The sequence below is a fragment of the Equus asinus genome, chromosome 21 (assembly GCF_041296235.1).
Source record: "Equus asinus isolate D_3611 breed Donkey chromosome 21, EquAss-T2T_v2, whole genome shotgun sequence".
Lineage (NCBI taxonomy): Eukaryota > Metazoa > Chordata > Mammalia > Perissodactyla > Equidae > Equus > Equus asinus.
The window spans coordinates 15,994,915-16,017,432 of record NC_091810.1 but is presented as its reverse complement, the minus strand read 5'-3'; the positions used below and the strand labels follow the sequence as shown (position 1 = coordinate 16,017,432).

Genomic DNA, 22,518 nt, shown 5'->3' with positions numbered 1-22,518 from the left:
CTCCCGTCGCAGCTCTCCCTTTTAGACATGCGCACTCGGAACTCTCTGCCGCGCGCCTAGCTCATTGCGCATGTGCGTTGCCAGGGGTAGCGCAGGTAGCCAAAGTGGCTCGCGGGGAAGCGGCTGTCGCTGAGGCGGGTAGGAGGGGTCCGAGGCGTGAGGGAAGTCGCGATGCGGGCCGTGTTGACGTGGAGAGATAAAGCCGAGCAGTGGTGAGGAGCAGGGCAGTCCGGGAGGAGCGGGAGGCCGGGTCCCGGCGGGGATGGCGGGAGCCATTGCGAGAACCCCCGTGGTTGCCACGGGCAACGGGCTTGCGGCCTGGGCTGAGGGCGCTAAACCCCGGGTCTGGGCGACTGCAACGTCCCTTTGCGGATGGAGAAACTGAGGTCTGGAGAGGGAGAAGAGAGATGTGCCACGCGTGAGGTACAGGCCTGGCGAGGCGGTTTTACACGTAATCACAATCTGGTCTTGTCGCTCCCTTTCTGCGAATCCGTCCTGGGCTCGTTTTACACCCACGACAGTGTTTCGCACACTTCACAGTTTTTGCCACGTCCACGTACGTATTACCCATACTCTTGTTTCCTTGACGTTTTTGTCTAAATTGTCTCTCTTATTTTCGCTTAAATATGATTTTACGTTTTATGATTTTACGAGAAAACTTGATTGCTCCATATTTCAAAATCAGTATCACTATAATAAGGTAACTGTAAAACTTAAAGCAAGGAGAAACAGTGTTAATAAGTTGTGGCTGGATACTGTTGAGCCTGAGGTCTGCCTTCTCGAGAACTGGAGGTTTAGCAAGGGCGGTCAGAGAGGTGCAGGGACAAAGAGTGTGCAACCGAGACCTAGGCTTGATTAGAAGGTTTATGATTCAGTGTTATCTAATGTCCTCTTCCATTTTTATCACCTAAACCCGCCATACAGTGCCACATTTTGGGAAATACTGACTTATTGGATAGTTCTCCTCAGCCTGACTTTCATGGTGGTCCTGGATGATCTTGTCAACTTCATTGTCAAGCCTCTGTTTGGGCCACTGGAACAGGCTATTTGCCATTCCCTCTGTCTTTTCTTAGCCCTTTCTGTGTGAGGAAAGCATGCCTTCTTTCCTGTCTCCTCGCATGGAAATCCCAAACATCCTTTAAAGCTCCCTTTGGAGATGGTTGCTCTCTCTTTTGAACTCTGCATTAGTAATAATTAATGCTTACTACATGCAAGACACTAGCTGAGAACTTCATATCTTTTATCTCATTGTCACCTGACAACAGCCCTCTTAGGTATGTACTGTAATTACCTCTATTTTACATATGAGGAACTCAAAGCACAGAGAGGGTAAATAATTTGCCAAGGTCACACAGTGAGTAAGGGGTGAAGCCAACTTTCTTCCTCACTGCAAAGCCAGTGCTCTTAGCCACTACATTAATTTTTCCCCATGTTACAGAGGCTGCAAACTCCAATGCCTGCAGGAGTCAGACAGGCAAGACAAATGGGAGATGTTTACTTGCATCTTAAACACAAGGAGCTGTCTCTTTTCCCTAGGAGTATTTTTCTATTCTACACTCCACTTTTCTTGAAACACATAGCCCTACCAGTATATCTTTCACTTCTACTTTTAACAGAGATTTGAGTAAAAACATTTCTTTTTACTTTTCTCTTAAGTCTGTTACAAAAGTACCCACAGCACAAGCTGCTGATAACTAGCAACTGAATGTTTGGCTTCGACGTCAGAGAGTAATAGGGAGTGGCAAAGATCGTGGCATACTGGAGAGCTCATGCTCTGCCTAAACAGGGCAGCTGCCGCTCAGCTCCTGCCAGGTACCACCCTGCAGGATTTGGCCTCGTGTGCTCAGATCTTCCTATTCACCACAAGCTAGAAATCTGGGTTTTTGTGTGAAGTATCCTAATTTTTAAATGTTGGCACCTAATCTAAAAAAAACAATATAAAACACCATGTGGCCCAAACAGAACATTTGCTGGCCAAATACAGCCTGATGTGCTCCCAGTTTTCAACCCCTGGCATAGAATTTTGTTCATTCCTCTTTGTGGTACTTAGAATCTGTCTATTGTAAAAGTTATTTGTGAATCTGTTTATCCCAGAAGTCTATAAACCCCTTATTCATTTCCAAATTGTTCCAGAGCCTAGTGAAGTCAAGGGTGCTTGTGACTATGTGATGGATAGATGTATTCATGAATGAGTGAATAAGTGAGCAAATGAATGATCAACGAAGATTTGTTATTTGTTTTTTGGCCCATTTGGCCCAGTAGGTTTGAAACAACCTGTTAGAATAGGGGCTAGAGAGGTTCTATAGACCAGCAATCCTGATGGCAGTTACATAGGCCAGCTGATAGCCCAGAATGAGACAAAACGAAACAAACAACTCTAAGAAACAGGTGGTAGAACTCAAAAGTCCCGGATGTCAAAGATTAGTCGCCCAGAACTGAACCTGCCCTCCTGTCTGCTCTTTTTGCTCCGCTCTGACCTTCTCACAGCAGCAGGGATTTACTTTCCCGAGTGCTGCTGCTGTGAGCCATTCCTTCACTTCCCGTAAACCTAGAGTGACTCCCAATTAACTTCGCTGGCAAATTATGCCCTTAACTAGGCGGTCCTACTCCACCCCTCCCCCCTTCCCGCTAACATTTAAATTTATGCTTTTCAGTTCAGCTGAAAACTGTTTTCTTATCCAAGGCCATTCCCAAATGCTCTTATTCTTCTCTGAATTCCCTCATTTTCTCCCTTAAAAGCACTGTTCCAGGTTCTTCTCAGCCATGATGCCTTGTTTGGCCAGCCTGCCTTATTCCAATCATGCTAGCCTCTGCTATAACCCTCCGTCCACACCAGCTAGTATTTACTGAGTACTTGCTGTAGGCCAGACAATGTTTACATGTGTTACCTTATTTAATCTCCACAACAACCTGTGAGGTTGGAATTGTTACCCCATTTGCAGCTGAAGAAACCGAGACTTAATGAGGTGACATAATTTGCCTTAGATTCCAAAGCAGGTAAGTGGAGGTGGGTCAGATTGTGCAGGATTTAGAGAGGCATCTTGAGACTTCAGTGTACCGTGGGGTGGGCACAGGACTGGCAGAGGACAATTTTCAGAACTCACCCTCTGTCTCTCTGCCATGGAATCTGAGGATGTATCTTTTCCTAAAAGGGGGCAGGCGAGGAGAGAGCCATCCTACAGTACTAATAGCCTCCTTGCTATGGATGGTGATGGGTGAGCTCCCCAGCCGGAAGTGTTCAAGCAGAGGCTGGATGGCCATCTATAGGGAATTCCTGCCCTGGCAGGGGAGTTGGACTTCATGACAAGGTCTAGAGTCTCTTCTAATTCTGAGTTTCTGTGATCTCATGATATAGTTACAGTCCGAGGGGTCCAAGATAAAACCTTGTTAGTTTGTTGATTATATTCACTATGTGTCTAGGACAAATGCCATGCACCGTGGGCCCACAAATGTGTAAAACAGGGTCGTTGCCCTCAAATTGCACATGACTGTAATTAAGGGCACAAGATAGTATCAGTGTAAAGTATAGAAGCAGTGTAAAATATAGAAGTGTAAAATATAGAAGATTATATAATTCAGAGCTAAATTGAATTGTACAGATTCTAAGTACGGTAAGAATTTTTGTTGTTGTTAGTGCCATTGAGTCAATTATGACTCTTAGTGACCCTGTGTACAGTAGAGTGAAACCTTGCCTAGTCTTTTTGCGCCATCCTCTCACCTTTCAGCACTATATCAGACAATGTTCTGCTGCTATTCATGAGGTTTTTGTGCCTAGTTTTTTCAAAGTGGGTGGCAAGGTCTTTCCTCCTAGTCTGTCTTAGTCTGAAAACTCTGCTGAAGCCTGTCCGCCATGGGTGATCCTGCTAGTATTTGAAATACCGGTGGCACAGCTTTCAGCATCACAGCAACATGGAGCCACCACAGTATGACAACCAACAGACAGGTGGTGTGGTTCCCTAACTGGGAAATGAACCCAGGCCGCAGCAGGGACAGTGCCGGATCTTAACCACTAGACCACTAGGGCTAGCTGACTGCCTAATACACCCTGTAATGTCTTTTCTTACATGTTTGGCTGAAAACTTTGACTGCTTCTTTATATAACGACTGTATAATATCATTTTCTATAGAAAGAGGACAGAAAGTCTATTTTCTCCTTGAGCAAGTGGATAGAAGTTTGCTTTGTATTATTGCTAGTTTAGAAAAGTTTTTTTCACCTTCAAATCACATTTCATTATTGGAAAAGTCAGATACATTTTTAGGATTGTTGTCAAATAATAATTTATTTTAAAAAAACCTCAAAACATGTTCTAGCACATTCAGTAGCAAAGATCTACCAGTGGCACACATATTAAGAAAACATTGATTGGGTTTCCAGTTGGGCTGATTAAAATCTATGTGCCTGGAAAGGTAGTTGGTTATGCTTAATTGAGCTCTTAAGAATCAAAGTGCAAAGCAGCATATAAAAAATGAGTTTGAAAACTTCAAAGAGTTTTAAGACAGATTTAATTTTTCATGATTTTCCCAAAGCCAGTCATGATATTTATTTAACTTATGGTCTTCAGGGTGCACCTGGAAGAAATAAAACACATTAGGAGACAGAGGCCTTACATAAGTTAGTCAGAAATACACTGTTTCAATTGGCTTTTTAAAGGAATGGTGGAGGAACCATACCTTGTGATAATTATACTGGAAAATCAGAACTTTAACCAAACGGGATTCACAAATGTTTAAAATTATACCTTACACTAAAGTAATCCTTTACCCTTTGCAAAATACTTTCCAATTTAGTCCTGATCTTCCCCACGACCAGGGGTGTTGGCGCTGATGAGTCAAGTATTAATACACCATTTTCCAGAAGGAGGTTATAGACTCTGAGAGTTAAATGGATTGCTCAGGTCCCAATAAATGGTGGCGCACGGATGGGCCTGGCCAGACCTACTGGCTAAATGCTGTAGGGCGAGTCACAGACTAAGAAGGCAGTGTACCAAGCTGTGTAGCAGTGCCCACCAGCTGTCAGGATGCCATCTAGGTGCCTGTGGGCTGGGCATACTTAATAGAATGGGCAGATGAAGTAGGCCCCAGACAAAAATAGTCTGAGGCCACTAGGAGAAAGCCAACAAGCCTGTCTTCCAAGCCCCAGTTTGCCCTCTTTCCTTCAGTAGTGTACTTTGGAAGGCTAGTATGACTGTGACAGAAGGAAATCCATGTCAGACTTAGAGAGAGTGTATGAATAGGAATGACAAGAAGAGGGCCAGAAGTGACAAACCACTGGAGGTCATGGAGAGGCGACACTGAGGAGTCTTTATGGACTTGGGATTGCCTATGGATCCTCTTCCTGCTGCCAATAACCCCATGCCACCCACTGCCCCTCGAGTTTGGAAGAAAATTGGTTGTGACTAATAGCACGTGTGTCCAAGAAATAGTTTTAGCCAAAACAGTGGACTGACTTTGCCTCAGAGACAAAATGTGCTGGAGATGTAATGGCTGGGAGTGGGCCTTACCTGCTTCCACTCCCTAGTACTTCATCATAGCAACCTGCAGGTGTCAGATGCATTGCACCAGGCAGGGTTGTAGCACCCTGGGAGGTGGAAGGGCAGCTCTCTATCCTTGTTTAGTAGGTGAAGACGCAAGCTCAGACAGGAGGTCAGCTCCTCTGGGCCTAGCTCCCCTCTGCTTTCCACTCGAATGCCTGCTTCTCCTCAGAGTGTGAAACATGCAAAGTACCGCCCCCCCCCGCCCCGCCCCCCAACTCAAAGAAGGTAAGCCTGAAAAACAGGAAGGCCCAGGTCTGTTACTACTTAGCAGTGAGGAAGCTGAAGAACTCAGAGTCTGTGTTTGCTTCTATTAAGAGGGATGCCTAACTGGAAAGGGTGGAACAGTCATCCTTCTTCAGCTTCTCTGTCAGCCACTGTGTGACAGCAGACAAATGACTTGCCTCTGTACTTTAGTTTCCTCATCAAGAAAAATGGGCCAGTAGTACCTGGCCTGTTTGCTGCGTTGTGTTATCATAGGATCGAATGTAAGTTTACACTCTATAACAACTCTTAGCTGTTGAATATATGTGAAGAACTGTTTTTGTTAAAGTAAGCTTCTGAGGCCGACAGAGTCTATATAAAATTTTCTTAATTCTACATGTAATGCTTTGAGTAGGTAATAATACCTTTTTTGTTGTTGTTGTTGATAAAGCATGGAAACGACTGCTAATTATTTTGTCAACTATGGCATATGCTAATGATAATGATAATGAAGGCCACAGAGCATAATGGTTAGAGCATGGACTTCAGAGCCAGACTGCCTGGGTTTGGATTCTAGCTCCACCTCCACTCAGTAGCAGTGTATTTTCGGGCGGGTTATTTAACTTCTCTGTGCCTTAGTTTTCTTGTCTGCAAAATAGGTAGAGAGTTGTTGTGAGGATTAAGTGAGTTAATATATGTAAAGCATTTAAAGTGTACTTTAGTACACACAGTAAATAAATGTGCTAAATAAATGTTAGCCACTGTTATTAAAGAATTAAGGTAACAGATTTATCATACATGACAATCATTGAAAAGAGTGGATGGCAGTATAGCACAGACTCTATAGAGTCAGACCCAACTTGAAATTCTGGCCCTTTCACTTTCTAGTCATGTGATGTTGGGTGAGATAAATGACCTGTCTGAGCCGTGGTGTCCTCAACTACAAAATCAAGTAATAATTCCTACCTCATAGAATTGTGAGGATGAAATAAAACAATTCATTTGATGAGCTCAGCATGGGATCTCTCTGTGGTAAATGCTCCAAGTACTGTTACCAAAGGCATATATTTTAGATTACTCTCAGTTATCAGAGAAACTTAACACATGCTAAACTTTTACAGTAGTCTGTCCTGGCAACACTGTCCGATACACTCTTACTACAGTCACCTGAACTAATGAAATCCTCTGCTCGGGGCATTCAAGAATCGTTGTAATATAGTTCTAGGCTGATTTTCTAGTCTTATCTGTCCCTACTGCCTTGCACATATTTAGATGTTTCAGTCAAATTAGATTATTTGCTGTTCTCCCTTCGTGTCTTTACTTTTGTTTTCTCTGCCTGAAATGCTGCACCTACCCAGTCTCCTCCTGCATGTCACAAAAGCCCTACCTTTTTAAAATACTGTTTTTTTATGAAGCTTTTTCTGGTCCTCTCTCCAAATCAGAACACTGTCTTCCTCCTTTGAATTCTATATGTTTTAACATATCTCCTAAAGTCTTTATCACAGTATTATTCTGTATTTCATCTACTCTAAGAGGTCACTGATTGTAAAGTAGCATTATTTTACATACCACTAAGAAAGCAAAAAGTACTGCCAGTTGAACTGACATGTCATCAATTATAAGACACATCCCAGGGCCTGGCGCCGTGGCCTAGTGGTTAAAGTTTCACAAGCTCCGCTTCAGTGGACTAGGGTTCCCAGGTTTGGATTCCAGGTGCCGACCTACTCCACTCATCAGTCATGCTGTGGTGGTATCCCACATACAAAGTAGAGCAGGATTGGCAAAGGATGTCAGCTCAGGGCAAATCTTCCTCACACACACACACACACACACACACACACACACACAAACAAAAAAAACATGTCCCAACCTCGGAGATGTTAAAATATGCAAAAATGTATGCTTTAGAATTGATGACACATGGTAGTTCTTTGTGAATGTGTCTGAGTCACACCCTCCTGCTGGATGGTAGTTTCCTTGAGGACAGGGAGGGACTATGATTTACTCATCTTGTATCTGTTAGTGCCTAGCACCTAAGATAATAAGTATCTAATTAATTGGAAATAATAATGATATTTTAATGTGACCAATTTTTTAGAGATGTGTCGATTTACTAGCCCCTGCACATTCTCTCAGGCTTTTATGGTATTATTAGAAGAGTTAGTGCCCTCAACTGCTGACCCTCTGACTCATCTCTGGTGTCTGGCTTCTGGATGAGTGGAAATTGGAACATAGAGTTAACTGCCCAGTGGGTTGTGATTGAATGGGCTGCCAAGGTGTAGTGGTTGAATGGAATTTGCAACCAAATGCAGTTCTTCGCCATTATTTTTCTTCCTCATACACAAGCAGTGTTTCATAATGGAAATAAAGTTTGCTTTCCTGGCCATTAGCAGACCTCATCATTTTGGTTCCTAATTGTTCTTTTGTCTTGTTTTGTCTCCTGTTTAGTATATATGACCTCGCATTTAAGCCTGATGGAACCCAACTGATTTTGGCTGCAGGAAACAGATTACTGGTAGGATTTTGTCTGAGTTTCCTTTTTAAGTGCTTTTCTTCCTCTCCCTCTTGTAAGCACTCTGAAATTTGACCCCCTTTTTTTTTGAGATAAAAAAAAGCAACGGCGGAAAAACCAGTCATTACTTTTTAATAGGGAAGGAAATGGGCTATTTAAAACAGGTAAGTAAACGGTCTGTCAGATAGGAACCTGTGAACAATACCTCCTTTGGAGTCATTAATCTTTCCCTTTTTACTTCGAGACACCCATGAAAGAGTTGGAAACAATCAAAATGCCTTTGAAACTGGACTAGTGTCAGTTTTCATTTTGTCCCCCTGAAAAACTCAGGCAACAGGACTGAAGGGGCTCCCTCTGTGAGAAGCCAGATAGCCTGACCCCAACTTTTAGGAACTGGCTTACCTAAACAATTCCATATCAATGCTGTCTTATTTTTCATACTTTCAAAGAATATAAGCTCCCTCTGGAACCTATCCCAGTGTATAAAAGTAATTTTCAGAGAATTCTGTTTGACCTAAAAACCTTTGTATGATCTCTCTTTCCTCCTGCGTAAGTCCACTTCCTCTTACTCTATTGTTTCTAGATATGCAGACTGACTATCTCCATTCTCTGTATTGTAACTACTCAATCCTAAAACCATGATTAAATTGTTCTGCAGACTTCTCTCCAGGGTAAACAATCCAAATCCTTTTAGTTTTTTTTCATAGCTTATCTTCTGCAACACTAATGATTTCTGGAGGGTTTGGCCTTGATTTCTCAGATGGCATGTTTTTCAAATCTCCACATATTTATAGATGTTACACAGCTGTAAAATATCCTAAATCCATGTTACAGTTGGGTTTTATAATACTCCCTCTGATTTGCAAACCCCGAGTTCAGGTCTGTGACTTTCAAACTCTTGGTAGCAAATACAAAACATCTCTCTATGATGTTGATATTAGGGGCAGGGCTAGCACTAAAATTTAATCATGTTGTAGCTGGCTCTTTGCATATGCTAGCTTTGTTTGGGAGGGCCTAGCTTGATTGTTCATATATTCAAATTCATGCAAGATGTGTGAACTTTGTAGAGAAGTTCCACAGAGTGAACTTTTGCTCCTGGAGGATCAATAGCATGTTCCTGGCTGTAATGCACAGAGTCAAGACTTCTCATTCTTGGGTTTCCCAACTTTAAGTCACATTCTGTCTGGTTTTTACCTCTCTCTCAGTGCAGTTTTTACTTGATGCAAATTTAGAAAATTGACTTTTTTTTTTTTTAATAAAAACAAAAATAGCAGCAGCAACCTGCAAGAATTCTGACTAATGGATGCCATGTGGATAATCTACTTGTGTCCCCCTTTTTGACAGGTTTATGACACTTCTGATGGCACCTTACTTCAGCCCTTAAAGGGACACAAAGATACTGTTTACTGTGTGGCATACGCGAAGGATGGTAAGAGGCCGCTCTGTGTTTACAGGCTCTGTAATGGCCTTATAGCTGCTCATTTTCTCCTTAGTCGTTCCTTAATTATTTTTAGTAAGCCAAAGTACAACTTGCAGTTTCAGAAGATAGTTAAGTCTCTTAGACTTCAATTCAACAGGTATTTATTGAGGGCCATCTATGTGCCAGGCACTGTTCCAGCTGCTTGAGATCCTTCAGAGAACAAAACAGACAAAGATCCCTGCCCATATGGGGCTTATATCTGTGGGGGAGTGGGGGACAGTATGAGGGAAAACATAGACTAAACATAGTAAATTAGTAAATTAAGCAGTATGCTGGAAGGTAAGTGTTAAGGAAGAAGAAAAGGTAGGGTAAAATAAGGGGGATTAAGAGAGCTGGATTGGGCAGGGGATTGGGTATAGTATTGAATAGGGTAGTGGGGGTGTTATTGACAGGTGAGCAAAGGGGACAGGTGAGCAAAGATTTGTAGGTAGGGAGGCGTGAGATCCTGGCAGTGGGCATCTGGTGGATGAGAGCTTCTCGCAGAGGGAAGAGCCATTGCACAGACCCTCAAGTGGGAGGGTGCCTTCCAGGGACTGGGCAGAGAGAATCAGGGGAGCAGTAGGGATGAAAGTAGAGAGGTAACAGGTGTGGGTGGCCAGATCATGTTGGCTATTGTAAGGACGTTCGCTGTCATAAGGACTTTGGCCTTGATTCTCAGTGAAAATGGGGAACTAAAGAGTTCTGAGCAGAGGAGAGATCTGATCTGATTTATATTTTAAAAGGATCCCTCTAGCTGCTGTTTTGGAAACAGCCTGCAAGAGGTGAGGATTGGGGCAAGGAGATGAGTGAGGAGGCATCATCTAGATAGGTTTTATAACACTGGTGATGGTGGCTCAGACCTCTGTGGGAGCAGAGGAAGTGGTGGAGGTGGTGAGATTCTAGATATAGTTTGAAGGTAGAGCCGATGGGATTGCCTGACAAATTGGATGTGAGGTGTGAAGAAAGGAGTCAGGGGTGACTCCAAGTTTTTGACCTGAGCGACTGAAAGGATGGAGTTGCCCTCCACTGAGATGGGGAAGGTCACGGATAGAGAAACTTAACGTGGAACATCAGGAGTTCCGTTTTGGACATGTGGAACTTGAGAGAAGTTGACACTGTAGGAGAGAGGGGAGGGAATTGCCAGAACAGAGTTGTTGAATGGGCAAAAGGAGATGAGATTTAGGGCATAGATGGGACATGGTGGGAAAGTAGGGGATGTCCCTGCAGGTGCTGGCAGGTGGGGGCATTTGATAGTAGGAGTCCAATGGAAATTTTCTTCCATTCTTTCAGTGAAATAGGAAGCAACATCAACTGAGAGTGAGGATGGAGAAGGGGTGTCAGAGAGTTGAGGAGAAAGGAAACAATGTAAAATCATTGCCTAGTAAAGCGGCTAAGTGAATGGACCTCAGAGGTATAGTGAGGTCTCTAGTGATATGAAGGGCCCACTTGAAGCTGGTGATGATTAATTGAAAGTGAGATCAGTGGTGTGATTATGTCTTTTTCTCCACCGCTTTTAGCTGCATAGATACAGGAGCAAAGGAGGTAGAGAGTTGGATTTAACCAGAGGGGTGGGTTTGCAAGCACCTTTGAAGATGAAGTAAGAGGGCAAGGGAGCAGAGGATGTATGCAAAGGAGTGATTATATACATTGACCTTGAACTGTTGGCTGAGTAATGAGGGGTGAGAGGACCACAAGGGGTGAGGGGCAGAGGAGAGGTGGTAGGTTCTGGTGGGGTTGAAGGATTATTGGAGTTATGGCACCAGGTGGGTGAGGAAGAGGAGAGGTGGTAGTCAGAGAATGGGTGCATGAAATTGATATTGAGAGTTAAAAAGAAATCTGTGCTACCCATGCATGGGATTAGTGGGAAGAACATGGGCTTCGAAATGAGACGGCTTCAAGTTCCAACCCCAAAAGCTCTGTGAGTTTGAGGTGGTTATTGAATCTCTCTGAGTCTCGGTTTCCTCATGTGTCAAATGGATATGGAGTTAGAGATAAGATTCTGTGACCTCTGCCAAGAAGTCATAGAATCAGAGTGTTATAGTACTTAAACGAACCTTGGAGATCATCAGGCTCCAGGTTTTTAACTTCTTTTGGGTGGCAGACATCTTTTGAGAATCCGATGTAAGCTATAGACACCTTTCTAGAAAAATGCACATACTTCAGGGATACACACAATTTCGTGCATACGGTTTTAGTCTGATCTAGCCCAATCTTTTCATTTTAGCCCCACATAAAGGCCTAGAGAAATCAAGTGACTTGCTATGGTCGTGCAGCAAGTTAGTGGTAAAGACAACACCAATTTCTTGCCCTGTGGCCGAGTGTGCCACAGTAGTCAGGTTTTTTATATGCGTGTTTGAGTTCAAGTTCAGAATAATACTGTGGGGAGACCTGGGGGGCCTCTGGAGTTCATAGGTCTAGGGGCTCTTTGGCCTGCAACATCTTTAATGCCCTTGAGGATGTCAGAGTGTGCCCTGCCATCAGTGGCATTTGTTAGCACTTGGCAGAGTCCTGTCACACACATCATCTCATCTGATCCTCCCAGTAGCCCTCTGAGGCAGGCAGGAAAGGGATTCTTGGCTCTTCTCACAGATGAGAAAACGGGCTTGGAGCAATTGCAGGTGATGGTGGCAGAGCGGGGCCTGACTGAGGTCTTCCGACTGCAGAGCCCTCATTCTTCCTAGTCTATCATTCTGCCTCCTCATGACGCTTACGTGATGATTAAGAAGTCTTCTGGTTCCTCTAAACTGGTCTTTTCCCCTTGGATCTGGGAATGGAGATACACTGAATTGCAGTTTTGCTCTTTAAGTCTGCTTGTTTCTGATTTCTCCCTTAAGTTTAATAAGTATTTAATGAGCAACCATGATACACAGGTGTGTAAGAACTAGTCTTTTTGTTCAAGGAAAACAATACAAGCCAGTGTGAAGAAATAACAATAATAATAGCTATTTTTTTTTTTAGCATTTGTTCCATTCCAGGCACTGTCTTAGCATTTTAATCTCATTTAATCTTCACAACTATGAGGTAAATAGTATTGTTGCATCCATTTTTCAAATGAGGAAATAAAAGCATAGAGATGTCCAGTAGCTTGTTCCGGGTCCTGCAACTGGTAAGTGACATCACTGGGAAGTCCAACCCAAACGTGGGCCCGGAGCGCACACTCTTCATCACCATCTGCCTGCCAGTATGAGGGAGGAGTGACAGAAATAGTAATAAATACAGGCAGCTTCCGTTTATTTAGTATTTGCAGCAATGTCGTATGGATCACCCTAATACCTACTATCTCAGCCACTGTGAAAGGTGCTTTACAGATATAATCTTAGTTGACCTCCACAAAGAGCCTCTGAGGAAGGCGTTATTATGGTTCAGATGAAGACACTGAGACTCAGAGAACAGTGACTTACCCTAAGAATAAAGTCTAAAAATCCTTAACAAGGTGTACAAAATCTGGTTCGTACTTAGCTCTTAATTGTCATCTCTTAACAGAATAGGTAAAGGCTCCCTGTTGTTTGCTGCCATGATACCCTGCTCCACTTCTAAGCACCTGCAAATTTGTAAAAAATATTAATTACAATGTAATTAATAAGTAATCGTTTGTTATATGTTGCCTTTCTCCAGTCCCTTCTTTCATAAAGCCCAAGTAGTATAAAAATGAAAATCTCATCTGTCACTCTTTTGCTTAAAGCCTTTCTTTGGGATAAAGAGCAAGATCTCACCTGTGGCCCTGAAGCACCTAGAGATCCCTCTCTCACCCCCTCACCCCTTGCCCTTGGTGTTCCATGCTGGCTGCCTCTCAGCCCCTCAAACATGCCAGGCTTTTCCTGCCTCAGGGCCTTTGCACATCTATTCTAGCCATGTGGATGGATCATTCTCCTCTCTTTGCACCTGGCTAAGCTTTGCTCCTCCTTTAGGTCTCGGCTGAAGGATCTTATCCTCAGAGAAGTCTTGCCTAATCTAAATTAGGTCCCCCAGTTATTCTTTTTCATAGGACCCCATTCTTTTCTTACCACAGTGTGTTTGTATTGGATTAGTACTTTTCCCACTATGCTAAACTCTATGAAGGCAGGAATCATGTGTGTTTTAATCACTACTCAATCCCTAGCACAGAACATGATAGCTAGCATGTGGTAGGTCCTCAAGCCATCTTTGTTTACTCGGTGCTGGACAAAGCAGGGTTTGAACCCGAACTTCCTGACTCCAAAGTACTGCCACCTGGTACTGATAAGAGGGCGTAGAGAAGCAGCTGACACTTGTTAGGTAGCTTAAAGAGCTCGTTTTCTAAGAAATACTCTGGGAAATGCCATTTTAAAATAAACATGAGAGGCTGGCCCCGTGGCCGAGCGGTTAAGGTCACGCGCTCTGCTTCAGCGGCCCAGGGTTTGGCTGGTTTGGATCCTGGGCGCGGACATGGCACTGCTCGTCAGGCCATGCTGAGGCGGCGTCCCACAAGCCACAACTAGAAGGACCCACAACTAAAAATATACAACTATGTACCAGGGGGCTTTGGGGAGAAAAAGGGGAAAAAAAGTCTTTAAAATAAATGTGAGAATTTTCTTTTTAAAAACACTTTTAGGCAAGCGCTTTGCTTCTGGATCAGCTGACAAAAGCGTTATTATCTGGACGTCAAAATTGGAAGGCATTCTGAAGTACACGTGAGTAACCAGTGAGGTGCACGGTGCTATTAGTTTGACTCTTCTCTTATTGAGTGACTGTAGCAAAAGCCCCTTATGAAAGACACGAGGAAGAACGTTTTTCTCTGCAGTCGAAGTTGAAGTGCAGTTGTGGGAGTCCGGTGGGTTGAGAAGGTTGGGTAAGGGTAAGTGAATGAACATTTCTTGAGCACTACTAGCTTGGCCAGCCCTGGGCCAGGTGTTTTCCTATAGCTCAGTTTTGTTAATCTGACATCCCACATTCCCCCCCACCCCAACCTGTCTTCCTCCAGTGTCCCCATATCAGGGAATGGCTTCATGACCACCCAGTGTCGACAGCCAGAAACTTGGTCGGTGTGCTCTGGGCTTCCTCTCACTGCAGGGGCTCTGCTCACGTCCCTCCTGTTCCTCCACCTAGTTAACCCCTTCTCACTCTGCAGATCTCAGGCTCAGATGCTGCTGCTTCTGCAGAGACTTTTCTGCCCCTCTAGACTCGGCCGGGTCTCCTTCATGGCATTTCTCACAGTTGTAGTTTTGCATTTATTCTGGTGATTGATATCTCCCGTCAGCCTGTAAGCTCCATGAGGACAGGCACTGCATCTGTTTTTGCTCACCCTTGTGTCCCTGCTGTCTAGTACAGTGCCTGGCCTATAGTAGGTACTCAACAAATGATTTTTTTGCTTTTTTCTTTTTACTTGCAGTAAAACACACATAACATAAAAGTTATAACCATCATAACCATTTTTAAATGTACAGTTCAGTAGCAAGTACTTTCATGTTTTTGTGCAACCAATCTCCAGAACTCTTTTCATCTTGTAAAACTGAGACTCCATACCCATTAAGCAACAACTCCCATTCCCTGCCCCCAGCCGTTGGCAACCTCCATTCTACTTTCTGTCTTTATGAATCTGACTACTCTAGGCATCTTATGTAAGTGGAATCATACAATATTTGTCCTTTTGTGACTGGTTTATTTCACTTAGCATAATATCCTCAAGGTTCATCCATGTTGTAGCATGTGTCAGAATTTCCTTACTTTTTAAGAATTTTTAATAATATTCTAGTGTATGTATAGACCACATTTTGTATATCCATTCATCTGTCATTGATGGACATTTAGGTGGCTTCTACCTCTTGGCTATTTTGAATAATGCCGCTTTGAACATGGGTGTACAAATCAACAAACAACTTTTGAAAGAATGAATGAATGAGGTTGTAACTAAAGTGTTACCCAGAAGTGAAGGCATAAAACTGAGGCTGAGATGCCATGTGTGGCACGTGACTCACTCAGCTTTCATTGTTGTCTCCGGATTTGCCATGTTTCCAGATCTTAACCTGTCATATCTTCATTGCACCTCCTTCTTGGATTTCCAGGTCTCCACAAAGCATTAAGAGTAATAGCCCTTAATAAAGCGCTTCCTTTGCACCTGGTGCTAGGCTAGGTGCTTTACATCACTGTCTTTATCAGCTCACAAACCAGAGATGTCCAGCACGCTAGTCCTGGAAGCGGTGGCGTTTACGCTAGGCCAGGGTGATGGGTGGGTAATGTTTAAGAGATGAAAAGGGTGAGGGAGGGGCCATCCGGGGGGGAGAATTCATCCCTGTGCTTTTGTTGGTCACTTGCATACAAGCTTGTGGTGTGTAGTCAGAGAGGCTGTGGGTTCATCATCAAAATCTTCAGTTGTAGCCACTGAAACGTTTGTGGTTTGCTACATGGTAATCTACAGTTGTTTACTTCCCAGGCACAATGATTCTATCCAATGTGTCTCCTACAACCCTGTTACCCATCAGCTGGCATCTTGTTCCTCCAATGACTTTGGTAGGTTCTGATTCCTGATGTCTTGTTCTGAAATAACTGAAAATCTAGGCAAAAAATGCTGAAATGCATCCAGAATGTGACCGTTTCCTCCTGAGAGTTAATGCCACTTCTCTCCCTTCACTGCTGAGGGGAGGCTGACAGGTGTTCTTTGAACTGTGTGGAGCCCAGAGAGTGAGTAGTGACTTTGAGTCTGGTACGGAATCTGGGAGACAGCAAGAAGGGCCCCAAGGAAGGGAAATGGGAGAGCAGAGGCATAATTTGGTGTTGCCGCCTCTGGGAAGCCTTCTCCGCCTCACCCTGGCAGGGGCAGTTCAGTTGTCCTCACCTCCGTGTCTCCCAGCATTCGTGTACGTGTGAAATTCTTCACTGTTTGAACTGTGCTTCTTGTGCCGTGTGTCACCATTAACTTGTTTGGTGGCTGTAGCTGTCCTCCCTGAGGGGCTCAAGCCCTGAGGAATTCTCCCTCGCCCCACACGTGGCACTCGTATGGCACTGGCACAGAAGAGAGGCCAGTGAAAGGTCTGTTGAGGCAGGGAGGGAAAGTGGACAGAGCTTATGGGTTATCTCTATGCAAGGTGGAGTCTGGCTTCCAGCTCAGCAGTTGTGTCTTCCTTGCTAAGAGATAGTGGGTACGACAGAACAGCTGTTATCGAGGCGTGAGAGACCTAATTCCTCTGAGTGTTTCACTTCCCTTATCTAAGATGAACACGTTCCCACTTGTCTATCTCACTGGTAGAGTTCTGAGATTCAAAAGAGAGAATGTAATTGAAAGCACATTGTATAAATAAAAGGGGAAGTGACTGTCATTTATTAAAAAATTTAGCGTTTTCTCCATGTGAGGCACTGTCTGTGTGCATACTTTTGGAATTAAAAAAACAAAATAGGATTCCTGCCCTCAAAGAGCTTCTGGTCAGGGGCAGGTGGGGAGGTAGGATTTGGAAAAATATAATATTAAGTAATAATAATATTTGTTGAATGTTTGCACTGTGCTAAGGGTTAAAAATGAATTCCTATTTGAGCTCTAGGACAACCCCTGAGGTCAGGTGTTATTCTCATTCCCATTCCACTGATGAAAGAGAATGGCCTTAGAGCAGTTCAGTGACTCACCTGAGGTCACCCAGCCCGGTCAGTGGTGGAACCAGGGCTTGGACTCGGCCGTGCAATTGCATGGCAAGTGCTCTGGTGAGCACTGCTGAGGGAGGCCCAGGAAGGGCAGTTTTCCTCCATCTGGAGGCTCTTGGCAGGCTTAGTGGAACATAGATGATATGTACTCAGGTTGAAATGTTTGGAGGAGGCATTCTGGACCAGGCAAGAGGGGAAACAAAGTTTGTTTGATGTTGCACCTTGCTATGTAAATATATTTTTGCCCTAGATTTACCTTCTTGATCATGCTTCACGGCCCAGGCAAAGAGTAGACTTTGCTTATGTTGTCTGAACATACACCTGTTGTGGGCACTGAGCCAGAGCATCTAAGGGCAGGAGGGAGCAAGTCAAAGGTGACCAGTGTGCCATGGACGAGGCACAGCCCAGATAGGGTCATGTCCTGTGGGTGAGGCCCGGGAGAGGAGACTGGATTTTCAGAAAGCGTCATTCTTTACTTTGAATACTAAGTTATACTCTGGTTGCAATGTAATATTTATGAACAGTGAAGTTGTCATTTCTTTGAGTGAAACCCCTGAAAATTTGGCTAGAAATTTACCAATCTATCTTCCTTTTTTTCTTTTTCTTTCAAAATAATTATAGATTCACAGTAAGTTGGAAAGACTGTAGAGAGGTCTCTGTACCCTTCATCCAGTTTCCGCCATGGATACATCTTATGTAACTGTTGTACAATATCAAAACCAGGAAATGGGGCATGGCAGTGTGTGTAGATAGTTCTGTCATTTCATCACCTGTGTAGATAACCGTCACCGCAAAGATCCTCCTTTATCGTCATCTCCCCCAACCTCCTATTATCCCTAACCCTTGGTACCTGGTAACCATTACTCTCTTTTCCATCTCTGTGTAATTTTGTCATTTTGAGAATGTTATAAAATGGAATCATACCGTATATGAACTTTTGAGACTGGCTTTTTTCACTCAGCATAAAGCCCTGGAGATCCATCTGTGGTGTTGTATGTATCAACAGTTTGTTCCTTTTTATTGCTGAGTAATAGTCCAACCAATCTATTTTCTTTTATGTTATTTTGCATTGAAGGCTTGTGGTCTCCTGAACAGAAGTCTGTCTCCAAGCACAAATCCAGCAGCAAGATTACCTGCTGCAGGTGAGTTAAGGCAGCTCTGAAGGTGGGCTTTATGTTCCCTCCTCTTCCAAACAGACTCTCAGAAGCCAGTTAGTTCACCTTCACACAGTAGAGAAGGTCTTGTATTACCTAGTTGGTTTGGGTCCCTGTATTTCCTCTTTTCTTCTTTTATGGTCTCCTTGATGGAAAGGACCTGTGCCTTTGATTATCAAGCAAAAGAGAACTATAGGTTGCCTTTTGTGCAGTTTTCTAGCAACAGCCCTCCTCAGCCTGAAGCTGTACTCAGTGGAGGCTGTCCTTGTCCAGGCAGCATGTGCACTAAAGAAAGCACAGGCTTTGATGCTAGACCTAGATTCAAATCCAGTTTTGGTCACTGGCACACTCTGTGACCTTAGGAGGTTCCTCATCTGACAGACGGGGATAAAAATACTGAGTTGATAGGGTTGTTGTGAAATGCACACTAAGGAGTATAAAGCAAGCAGCACAGTGCCTGGCATATAGTAGGCACTCTGTAAATGGTAGCTGTTCTGGCTGTGCAGCTTCTGAGTGTAGCCCTTCTTTCATTCAGCATCTGTTAAGCACCTGTTCTAGAGGCTGGGAATATACCAAGACACAGATTCTGTTCTTAGGCCCTCTTCAAGTGGGAGGAGGTTGAAATGTTGAGTGGAAATGGAGGTTGGCCCAGCAATGCAGGCACAAGCTAAGGGCTTTTGTGGAGGGATGTACAGAGAGCTGTGGGAGCTCAGAAAAAGGTGCTGCTGCCTTCACATCTCACTGTTGATTCCAGAAGTAAATGGGATTTTAAGTTTGGTCCTCTGACTTTTACATCAAGACCAGGATGATCCCAGCTGTTGCTGCCTCGTCACACTATGTTTCATTCAAGGCATCATTGTCACTGGTTTTACCTTCTGTGTGTTCCTTTCCTTCTCTCCATGCCATTTGTTGGTTGCATGAACAGCTGGACAAATGATGGACAGTACCTGGCTCTGGGGATGTTCAATGGGATCATCAGCATACGGAACAAAAATGGCGAGGAGAAAGTGAAGATTGAGCGGCCAGGGGGCTCCCTCTCCCCCATATGGTCCATCTGCTGGAACCCTTCAAGGTGATCTGATAGCTCTCCTTCTAGGGCAAATACTATTATGAAGAAGGGCTTTCTCAGCAGGCTGAGTTCTTTCTCTCTTCCTGAGGTCTCCATGCATTCAAAGCCTTTTTACCCCATTTGACTGATCTGTTGTGGAACCTGTTCCATTTGAACGGAAATTTTTAAGAGCATAGCTTGAGTGTTGGGATGAATCTGAGAGATTTAGCTAAGCAGATGAGCTATCTGGGCCACTCTAAAGTGTGTGTGTGTGCACGTGTGCGCGTGCATGTGACACAGGAAGGCCATTTCTTTATAAATTAATAGCTTACCTCTTTGCTGTGGCTTTATTTTGCTTTTTTCTGTTTTTCAGTTCTTCCCTCCAAGTCTGGGCAGAACATGTGCCCACTCAATAAGAAGTAGCTTTTTCATGAGTCTTTTTTGCTCCCCTTGCCAAAAAAGTCAAAATTAAGTATACAAATGTCCCTAAAGCCTATAGTTCCACAAACAATTGGCATCTTCTTCTCAAACCGTACACACAGTTTCCTTCCTATGCCCATGTGACTTTGAGGGTGGACTAACAGCTTTAGATGCTTGTTATGTAATCCTATAATATTATTAAACGACTAGTACCCCCCTCAGAGTCCTCTCAAGATAAATCAAAGGACTTAATTGTGTACCAGCCCAATGTCGTTTTACAGGTGGTGCCTCTTTGATTTAGAAGGTTGTTTAATTCCATTGCCTTTCTGATACCAGATTATTATGCTTCTTCCTGACTAATTTTGTCCAGCCCAGGGCTATACCATGCATGTCTGATGCCTTCAAAGGCCATTAGCCTACCCCAGAGTTCCTGCTGTTTGATTTTGTGGCCACAGATGACTTTGTGGCTTCATGATACCATTTTTAATTCATGAGAAGCAGGATGCCCAGGTACCTGGTTGCTCTCTTCTTCCGGGCAGCATTCAGGGGCTCCTTGACAGGTTTTGAAATTATAGCTTTAGTGTAGTTCTAGGCAACATGATTGTGAACAACCACTTACTGTCTACAGCCGATGGGAGAGTTTCTGGATGAACAGAGAGAACGAGGATGCTGAGGAAGTCATTGTCAACAGATATTTTCAGGAAATCCCTTCTTCTCTGAAGTCAGCAGTGTACAGTAGTCAGGGTAGTGAGGCAGAGGAGGAAGAGCCAGAGGAAGAAGACGACAGTTCCAGGGACGACAACTCGTGAGTGTGTCCTGAGGAGCGAGCACCCACTTTGGAAGGGTCCAGGCCTCGGCATCGACTTGCCAGGGCAGACACTGCTCTGAAGCTCCTTTCTAAGAGGGGTTGGGGGCATTGTTGATAAAAGCCCCTGTAACGGGGGGAATACACCCTTAAAACTTGTGTGGGGGGTTATACAGTTATTCTTTGAGAAACTTTAGGAAAGACTAAAAAGTCTAAAGGAGAAAGTCCAATTTTTCTGTAAAATTTCATCCTCTGAGGAAACTAGTATTAGCATTTTAACTTATTTCTCCACAGTCTTTTAGGGGGTTCATATAATTAACTAAATCATATCCTACTTTCTTTCTTTCCACTTAACATCGTAGAATGAACTCTTTCTAGTAACATTAGGGATACTTTGAAAAAAATGATTTTTAAGGCCTGCATAGTATGCCCTTGCGTGGATGCACCATAATTCATTGAACACTTTCTCTATTATGGGATGCCTTTCTTAGTCTGTTACCACACTGTACCTTACCGTGCATTTGCTGGGACACATATCAGAGAGGAAGCCCTTGCCCACAATCCTCACACCCGAATCCTGGCTGTCCACGCCTTCTGCTGTCCAATGGAGATTCCCTGTAGGGAAAACACTGGCAGGCTGGAATGGAGAAATAGAGTAACAACCATATTCTGGTTGGGCAAAAGTGATCTAGCATGGGACTTTCTGAACTGTGTTCTATGGTACCTGGGGTTCCTTGTAAGAAAGAGGTGGGAGGTGGGGGAAAGAAAAGGAGAAAAGGGTGGGCTTCAGTCCCCATCTGTGCTTCAACCAGAGTAGCCCCTTTTGTTGCTTGACCTGGGTTTTTGTTTTGGTTAAGAGTCCCACTGCCAGGGAATAAAAGAGGAAAAAAGAGTTTGAAAACCACCAGTTCAGCTCATGGGGGCTGAACCCAGCACAGAGCCATATGTGGCCTCCCCAAGAGGGCTAACTGCAGCCTGGACTCCTGCGTTGGGTCTCGACTTCAGTGCCAGTCACACAAGTTCTCCTGCAGATCCATTTCTGTTAACATCCCTCTCCATCTTCGTCTTTTTTCCATTCATTATGAATTAGTGCCTGTGATCTTTGCCACTTTGCCACTCTGCTGGGTTTTACAGATGAGGCTGTACCATGCCTTGCCTGCATATCTGTTGGTACTGCCAGATGACCACAAGGCCCTGAGCTCAAAAAGCTGGAATTAATCAACGAAGAGGAGGCAACATTAGGTGGATTGAAACCAGGTCCCAAAGGCTGGGAACGTCTCTCTCTTGAACTAGATTCTCAAGTAGCCTGATCCCTGGCCTCAGCTGTGTGCTGGTCCTACAGCCCTGGTCCCAACACTCTGATAGTGATAGGTACTCAGTTTCAAAGATAGTTGTTGGTCTTCAGAGAGCCCTCTATTCTTTTTTATTAGATCCAGTCAGAAAGCATTTCACCTGTGCAAGAACCCTAACTGTGAGAGAACCTAGCTTTAGGTGTAATTTACCCTCTTCAGGAAGAGCAAGCAAGGTTTCCCTCTGTCCCTTAAAAAGATCAGACAGTCCATGCCTTCCCACTGCAAAAGACATGTTTCTCCACCATCTCCTCACATTTTATGGTACATAAGAGAAAAACACTCTTGGATCTGCAACCTTGCTCTTTCTTAGTATTGCTCCCAGGAAGCTTTGAAAGGAGGGGTTAGCCTCTTCACTGTGGCAGCATCCCAGCACCACTAGCTCATGGTAGGGCATTTAGTGAAATAACAGATCCCAGGAGGGCCAAACCTCATCTCACCTCATGCCG

General features: G+C 44.0%; 1 protein-coding gene across 15 annotated transcripts in view; it reads left to right on the top strand.

Annotated features, from left to right (window-relative positions):
• The window catches only part of IFT122 (intraflagellar transport 122), a 79,189-nt gene that overhangs the window by 4,320 nt on the left and 52,351 nt on the right, over positions 1 to 22,518 (top strand). For 2 of the 15 annotated variants that reach the window (XM_014838423.3, XM_070492854.1), the window contains exons 1-7: positions 54 to 212; positions 8,184 to 8,250; positions 9,592 to 9,676; positions 14,277 to 14,355; positions 16,095 to 16,171; positions 18,369 to 18,435; positions 19,373 to 19,519. In XM_014838423.3, coding sequence (XP_014693909.2) covers positions 172 to 212; positions 8,184 to 8,250; positions 9,592 to 9,676; positions 14,277 to 14,355; positions 16,095 to 16,171; positions 18,369 to 18,435; positions 19,373 to 19,519 — 563 coding nt within the window. In that variant the 5' untranslated portion in view covers positions 54 to 171. Of the gene's footprint in view, positions 1 to 23; positions 557 to 5,779; positions 6,020 to 8,183; positions 8,251 to 9,591; positions 9,677 to 14,276; positions 14,356 to 16,094; positions 16,172 to 18,368; positions 18,436 to 19,372; positions 19,520 to 20,543; positions 20,721 to 22,518 lie in introns of those variants that run through there. The other 13 variants (XM_014838418.3, XM_070492853.1, XM_070492859.1 and 10 more) reach the window with 13 other exon arrangements.